The sequence below is a fragment of the Cicer arietinum genome, chromosome 1 (assembly GCF_000331145.2).
Source record: "Cicer arietinum cultivar CDC Frontier isolate Library 1 chromosome 1, Cicar.CDCFrontier_v2.0, whole genome shotgun sequence".
NCBI lineage: Eukaryota > Viridiplantae > Streptophyta > Magnoliopsida > Fabales > Fabaceae > Cicer > Cicer arietinum.
In genome coordinates this window covers 32,751,041-32,759,377 of record NC_021160.2, presented here as the reverse complement: position 1 = coordinate 32,759,377, position 8,337 = coordinate 32,751,041, and the positions used below count along the sequence as shown (strand labels likewise).

Below are 8,337 nucleotides of genomic sequence, written 5' to 3'. Positions count from 1 at the left end.
TGTATTTGAGTCATTTTTATTACAACTCTTTCAAACAAGTATATAACTATTGTCATGAACTATTCACATGAATCCATTAAAAAGTTGTGTGCAATCTTAATAAAGATGAGGTGATTATATACATTATACTATAATAAAATGTCGTTCATTTCAAAGAGTTTACATATATTTCAAAAAATGCAAAAATAATTTTGAAAACTATTATTGGATTAAGTTGATGTTTTATAAAAGAAAATTATATTTGATACATAATGACAATTGTTAGAAATGATTTCAATAATTAAATTTTGTTATTACTTTTGTTGTGATTGTGATTAGGACTAAAATTCACCACTTATAAAAGATAAAAAATCAAAATAAATCAAACTAAAGATAAATAATTAAAATAAATATTAAATAAAAGATAAATAATCATATCTAATCTAAAAAAAAATTGAATAAACAAAAATATAAGAAATAAGAGAGTCTAGATAGATGACAAGTGAAAAAAAGACTTAAATTTTATAATTAATAATTAGAAGCCTGAATAATAGTTCCATATTTTATGGATTTCAAACAAATCACATTTCATATTTTACGCATTTTATTAAAAAAAAAAAAATTGAACTGTAAAGAATAAAACTGAAATTTTAAAAAATTGAATAAGTGAAAATAGTGACAATTAAAGTGTCTAGAAAGCCGTAGAGTAGTAAAAAGACTTGAGCTTTATAATTAGTAAAAAGGAAAATATAAAAATGGCTGATGATGAAAATTATTATAGAAACTAAAATTATTATAATTTAAATTAAAATAATTACATAAATCAAATAATTATTCAAAATAAAAAAAAAGTAATAAAGAATGTATATTAATTAATTAAAAAATAAAAGATTTAGTAAATTGATTAAATTAGTTAATTAATTAATTAGCATTTATTTAGTAAAAAAATTACTTTGATAGACATTTTATCAATCAACAAACTTATTCTATTTTTGTTCTTTCTTTTAAATCTACCTTACTTTTGACTTATTTATATCTTGTCAACCATTTTGTCAATTATCTTTCTCTTCACAATTTCTTTAGAAAATCAAACACACTCCAAGAAGCAAGGCCAATACGTTAACTAACTATGGTTTTGTCTGTAGCTGATTCTAGAAACCGAAAGGCGAAAAATACACTATTGCCTTTGTTGTGTGTCGTGTGTGATGCGTAATTGAGTGGCGCTCGTGTACAAAATGCAACAAAGAAAAAAGAAAAAAGAAAAAAAAATCACACGTCCCTCTTTTTTAATTATTATTTTTCAATTTTATAAATAACTAAATCAAGGTTAACAAAAAAATTAATTTAATACTAAATTTGACATTTTTATTTATTCAACGTTATCTTATATATTGAATTCTAGAGTGAGAATTATTATCATTAATTGATTACTAAAGTTCTTAGTCATTAAGACAAAATAAAAATAAAAATTCTTAGTCATGAAGGCTTTCGGGCGTGTGCGGATTCCATATATAATTTTGCAGCATATGGGATGGGACTGACAGTATATAAACAGCAATAGTATTTCCAACTAAATCATTCACAATTTCACCCTTATTTCGGAAGGTACGTAAATATTGAAAATATTTCTCCTTCAATTCTTTTTCCTTGTTTGAAATAAACTACCAAAGCACATTTATTCATTCATTCCCGTGTGGCTGTGTCTGTGCATTCAAATCAATTTTTTTTTTTTTATATTTTTTTTATTTTCCATCGTTTTCGTTTGCATGAGGCCACATCACCATTTCTTGAAGCGCTACCTCTCTTTCTTTGATTTCAGGTTTTGTGGTGGACTGGTAACTGGTAATGCTTTCTGTTATTCAAGGATCTGTTTTCTTGAAATCACCAAATGAATCTACCGTTTTCTACTTCCTCTTTATTAACTGATACCTCAGGATTTCGCGATTCTGCATTTTTTAATTTAAATTTTCAATATAGTATGGCAGACATGTTAGTGCATGTTTTGATTTTGGTTTTTGTGAGAGTCACCTAGAAGTATATTTTTTATTTTGATATCTTTGAATGTTGTCTTAATATTGTTTCTATGATAGATTCTAGCTTTAAACGTGATTTTTTATTGGACATGAATTTATCCAATGACGACTCATTTTATATGCACAACTAATTTTTAATCAAAATCTATTTTACAAAATCAACTCATTCAAAATTAATTTTTGCTACGGTACTGTGTCTTTAGTTATGTGGTGGAAAAAATTGATTAAAGGTAAAAGCGGGTCGAATGTAAAGTGTTTTTTGTTTGAATATATTTACATAAAAGTGATTTGAAAAATAAATTGGAGTATAAAAATCATGATTTGAATTAAAAGTTACAAATCCTAGTTTCAATTAAGTTAGAATCTGTGCTATAGGGAAAATCAATTTCACTGGAGGGCATCCAAACATGTCAAAATCAACTATATACATTTGGAATTGATTTTGAAGCATTCAAAATTGAACCCAACATAAAACTTCATTTGTTGTCTTCTTTCTGAGTTTTATCTGCATATCTTGAAAAAATGATCCATATAGTCTTTACTTCAGTTTAAAAAATAAATAAATCTTGTTTTTCATTGCACATTAAGATTGCTTTGCACCTTGAAGGCTGATTTGTGATTATTTTAGTTCAACAACAAGGCAGAGTAGCATGGCAGAAACGACTATAATAGGTCGAACTAGAAGTGATGCATCAGTAGCAGGCGCAGCGGAGACACTTCGTGCTCAACAGCAACTTCTGCAGAAGCTGTACGCAGAGTTGGATAATGAAAGGGAATCCTCAGCCACAGCAGCCAGAGAAGCAATGGATATGATACTGCGTTTACAAGGAGAGAAGGCTGCAGTTGAGATGGAGGCAAGTCAGTTCAAGAGAATGGCAGAAGGGAAGATGGGCCACGCGGAAGCCATCATCGAAGCTTTCGAAGAACTTTTGTATGACAAGGAAATGGAAACAGCATCTCTGAAGTTTCAATTGCAGGCTTACAAAGACAAACTTGTGAGCTTCGGGTGTGTTCTCAATGCAAGTGAGTTTCAGAATGCAAACTCAAATTCAAGTGATGAAAGTAGTGGCACGGTTATGAGAAGGCTGCAATCATTGCCGCCTATTCCGTTTAAAAAGATTATGACCTTGAGAGAGAGTGTTACTCAGAAGATGGAAAGATCACCTAGTCTGGCTCCGGTTTCGGGTGACAAGGAACCTAGCTTGGTGTTTGGCAGTGGAACTATTGATTCATACTGGAACAAGATAAAGATGTTACATGAACAAGTGAAAGTGATTTCAGATTGTTATAATAACAAAGGAACAAACTTGAGAAGTAGAGGAGGGAGGTCAAGTTCAACATTTTCACAAGCTACCAGTAAGATAACCTGTGAGTGTGACCAAGAACACAGATTGGACACTACCAAATACAATGAAGTAGCAAGTCACGGTGAAAGTGTGTGCGACAATACAGCACTTGCCGATCATCGTTGCTGGACTAAGGTCCTGGATGTATTTGAAGTCCCACAAGCCATAAAAAAGCACGAAGTCAGTGATAATGAAGGGAGAAAAAGGCTTGAGAAATGGAATACTGTGACAGATAATAGATTAACAAAATCAGAATCTGTGTCTGAGGAAGTGGTTGAATCGCCTTTTAAATTTATCGCTGACAAGAAAAAGGGCACAGTGAGTTTCGTTGGCCAGCAGAAAGAAAGGATGGGTGTGGATTGTAATTCTCAAGCTGAAGTTCGTCAGAGAATCGCGAGGTTTCAGAGGCAGAAAATTAGTAGAAGGACTCATGAGACTACCCATGGTGTTGAATTAGGTGATGGTGATGAACAGTTGAGGCTGTTGAAGGACATACAAATTAACCTGAAATTAATACAGACAGAAATGAAAAGCTGGAAAACAAAAAATGCAACTCCTGTGGATAATGCAGTGTCTTTTGATATTCTCAAAGAGGTAAAGTATATACAATCTAGTGTTTTAAAAACAGAAAATAAATTCCTATTGCCTGCATACATGCATGGATCTTTTTATTTGATTCACAATACATTGCATTTATTTGATTTCTTGCATTGTTGGTATTCTTTCTGGTTTTTGAAATACAAAGAACTAATGATAGCAAATTTACATAAACAGGCAATGTTGCACTTTTGGATTTGATCAAGTAACTGCAGAGTGACCATCTTAGGTGACCAATCAAATTCTGTGTCATATGTTGTATACATATACATATGCTGTCTCTACACACAGATCTAGGTCGGGTATATTGTATCTTCTAATTTAATTGTAGTCACTGAAAAATGTAGACATTTCCATACCAACTTGCTGTACATCAGACACTAGTATGGAAGCAAATTGAAACCTTTTGTAGGTATAATAAAATTTCCTGTTTTACTTGTTTTGAAATGGAAGCAAATAATTGAGCACCCTCAACTCCTGAATGATTATGTTTACTAAGAGCAATGTTTCATTGCTCCTTTAGCATTCTAAATAATAACCATAAATTGACCATCCATTGATGAAGAAAGTTTTACAAACAATTCTGCTAGGCAGCAAAAGTATTAGAGCTGACATCAATATTTAATTCTAGCATGTAGTCTCTCAAATCTATGCATCTTCTACACAATTTACTCGGTAACAGGTTTCTTGCGCTAACTGCATTGCAGAATTAGTGATTTCAAATTAATAGTCAAGATTGGTTTTTCTAAACAGAAATTAGAGTACAAATACATCACATAGAATAATTAGACATCTCAATTATGTTGTCGTTGCTAATATCTCTCCTATAATTTGCAGCACCATAACAACATTAAATAAACGACAAACCAAGAACAAAACTAACTGGGACCAAACCAAAACACATGCAAGATACAAAGAAAATCATTTGCCTCGTTAAAAATATTACCTAAAAAATCGAGAGAAAATCAAGGTGAAGGAAAAAAGAGTATCTTAACATAACAAATTAGGGGGGACCATGTAAGACCCATAATTTTAAAGTACCCTTTTTTGTGTGTTTGGTATATTTTGGATTTTGGCTCGGAGGCTTTTAAGCCAAAGTTAATAATATTTTGGAGTTTTATAATCAAAAAGATATTTCGATGCCAATTAGAATTTCTCGTCGATAAATAAATTGAATTTAACTGCGGTAAATACTTTACGGTTAATTTAAGGCGTTTCGGGTGAAACGGTAATTTAATAAATATCTAGATTTTGAGATATTTGTTAAGTTATATTTATTTTATATATATATGTTTGCTTGGAGGGAAAAAGAAAGGAAAACTAGAAGGAAGGAAAAGGAAAAGAAAATAGTATATAAAGGAAGGAAGGAAAAAGGAAGAAAGGAAAAGCAAAGGAAAGAAATAGAAAGGAAGGAAAACCCAAATTTTCCATCTCCTTCCTCAGTCACGCGAGCATAAAACCAAAAATTCATCCTTTCTCCATTTCTCGTTTTCGTTGCTTCCTTTTCTTCAAAACTAGTGACCCAAGGTTGGGTGAGGGTTAGATCAAGGTTTTCGTAACTCCACTCTTCCTCTTTGATTCGAAAACGAAGAAAAACGGTTTTTGAGATCCAAACACAAACTCCTCCGTTTCTTCTAGATCCAAACCTCATTTCTCGAAGAGATAGAAGGGAAAGTTGCTCACCTCCACACTACGGTGCTAGTGAACTAATTTGGAAGCGGCGTTGCGAGCGGAGATTTTACCGGAATTACTCACGGTACCGGAAACGTCCGTTAAAGCTAACGTTGAGGTAAGGGCTCCTTCCAAACTTCTAGATTGCATTAGGGACTTATCTGTAGTTGTGTGGGAAGGAATTTGTTAGGGTTAAATGTATCGATTTGGGGAAAAACGAAACTAGTGCGTTATGGGTAAAAACCTTAGAGTTAGGTTTTGTTTATAGTGATGAATGTTTCGTGGTAAATGAAATTTGATGTATCTGGGTGTTATGTTGCGTGATTTGTGTTCGTTGTATTTGGTGTGTTCGTACTTGATGTTTGTTAATTGGTGTGGTTGTTGTGAATTATGGTTTGAATGTGAAAGTATGTTTGAATTTGTTTCTGTGGAATTTGAAAACCATTAGAGTTAAACGAGTATTAAAAATGGGGAATCTTTTAATACCTCGGTTTACTTAATGTGTATTTGAGGAAAATGTTTAAGTTAACTGGGCGTTGAGAATGGGGAATCTCTTAATGTCTCGGTTACTTAACTATCGTTTTTGAAAATCGTTTCGGTAAATGAGTATTAAGAATGGGGAATCTCTTAATATGACTGTTTGCTTAACGTTTTGTTTTGAAAATCATTAAGTTAAATCGGTATTAAGAACGGGGAATCTCTTAATGACTTATTTAATTAATGTTGTTTGAAAGTCGTTTCGGTAAATGAGTATTAAGAATGGGGAATCTCTTAATATGACTGTTTGCTTAACGTTTTGTTTTGAAAATCATTAAGTTAAATCGGTATTAAGAACGGGGAATCTCTTAATGACTTATTTAATTAATGTTGTTTGAAAGTCGTTTAAGTTAAATGGGTATTAAAAATGGGGAATCTTTTAATATCTGCATTTGCTTAACGATTGTTGTGAATGGAGTCTGTGTATGCTCATGCATTTCATTTGGTAAATTGTGTCGACCCGTGATAGGTGACACCTTGGTAAACTGTACTGACCCGTGATAGGTTGTACGTTTACGATTTACTATTTAGTAATTCGTGTTGACCCGTGATAGGTGACACCTCGGTAAACTGTACTGACCCGTGATAGGTTGTACGTTTACGATTTACTATTTAGTAATTCGTGTTGACCCGTGATAGGTGACACCTTGGTAAACTGTACTGACCCGTGATAGGTGGTACGTTTACGATTTACTTTTTGGTAAATCGTGTTGACCCGTGATAGGTGACACCTCGGTAAACTGTACTGACCCGTGATAGGTGGTACATTTACGATTTACGTTTTTGGTGAATTGTGCTGACCCGTGATAGGTGGCACCTTGGTAAATTGTACGGACCCGTGATAGGTTGTACGTTTGCGATTTATATTTTAGTAAATCGTGTTGACCCGTGATAGGTGACACCTCGGTAAACTGTACTGACCCGTGATAGGTGGTACATTTACGATTTACATTTTTGGTGGATTGTGCTGACCCGTGATAGGTGGCACCTAGGTAAACAGTACTGGTCTGTGATAGGCGGTACGTTTACGATTCCCGCTTTTTCTTTTAGTAAATCGTGTTGACCCGTGATAGGTGACACCATGGTAACTGTACTGACCCGTGATAGGTGGTACATTTACGATTTACATTTTTGGTGGATTGTGCTGACCCGTGATAGGTGGCACCTAGGTAAACAGTACTGGTCTGTGATAGGCGGTACGTTTACGATTCCCGCTTTTTCTTTTAGTAAATCGTGTTGACCCGTGATAGGTGACACCATGGTAACTGTACTGACCCGTGATAGGTGGTACATTTACGATTTCCGCTTTTTCTTTTAGTAAATCGTGTTGACCCGTGATAGGTGACACCATGGTAACTGTACTGACCCGTGATAGGTGGTACATTTACGATTCCCGCTTTTTCTTTTAGTAAATCGTGTTGACCCGTGATAGGTGACACCTCGGTAAACTGTACTGACCCGTGATAGGTGGTACGTTTATGATTTACGCATTTTAGTAAATCGTGCTGACCCGTGATAGGTGGCACCTCGGTAATTGGTACTTTGGCCTGCGATAGGCGGTACAATTATGATTTACGGCCCTTCGAGGAGGGTTTTGGTTTGGAATTCCGAGTCCATGCATTTTGGCATATACGCATTGCATTAGGGTGCCTGGCACGCGAGTCATGTTTGATTTGAGTTTATGATTGAGTGATTCGAATTTTGATTTATCGTGATAACTGAGATGAAGGTGTTAAGTGTTATGTGTTGTTTATTGTGTGTGAGTATGATGGTTATCGAACCTTCGTGTGTCGTAGTAATCGCGTAGGAATTGCTAAGTGTTAGGTTGTGGACTTGATTAGGAATGACTTAGGTTAATTCATGAATTTTTGGAAAACTGATCAGGGAAATCGATTTCCCAATCGATTGGATGGGTAAACAGGGACTTGGCCAATTCACAAATCGATTAGCCAATCGATTTCGAAATCAATTTTCAAAGGAATCAGTTAAGAAATCGATTGCCCAATCGATTAGGCCTTAAGTCAGGGGCTCAGGAACCAATCAATCGATTTACCAATCGATTGAATTCAGCCCAGGATTCTGTTTCATTAAGAATCCCTCACCAAATCGATTAGGAAATCGATTGGCTCGAAACCAGGGGCTCAGGAACCAATCAATCGATTTACCAATCGATT

At 34.1% G+C, this 8,337-nt stretch overlaps 1 protein-coding gene across 4 annotated transcripts; it reads left to right on the top strand.

The window, feature by feature from the left end:
• The first annotated feature begins 1,379 nt into the window (after positions 1 to 1,379).
• LOC101499309 (uncharacterized) lies at positions 1,380 to 4,436 on the top strand. Of its 4 annotated transcripts, none has more exons than XM_073368113.1 (4): positions 1,380 to 1,584; positions 1,799 to 1,821; positions 2,653 to 3,952; positions 4,133 to 4,436. In XM_073368113.1, exons 3-4 carry the CDS (start codon positions 2,663 to 2,665, stop codon positions 4,154 to 4,156), a joined length of 1,314 nt encoding a protein of 437 aa, XP_073224214.1. In that variant the 5' UTR covers positions 1,380 to 1,584; positions 1,799 to 1,821; positions 2,653 to 2,662; the 3' UTR covers positions 4,157 to 4,436. The 4 variants fall into 4 exon arrangements, with proteins under 4 accessions (XP_073224214.1, XP_004488531.1, XP_012567221.1 ...); XM_004488474.4 differs by having other exon boundaries at positions 2,641 to 3,952; XM_012711767.3 differs by lacking the exon at positions 1,799 to 1,821 and having other exon boundaries at positions 2,641 to 3,952.
• Positions 4,437 to 8,337: the final 3,901 nt, after the last annotated feature.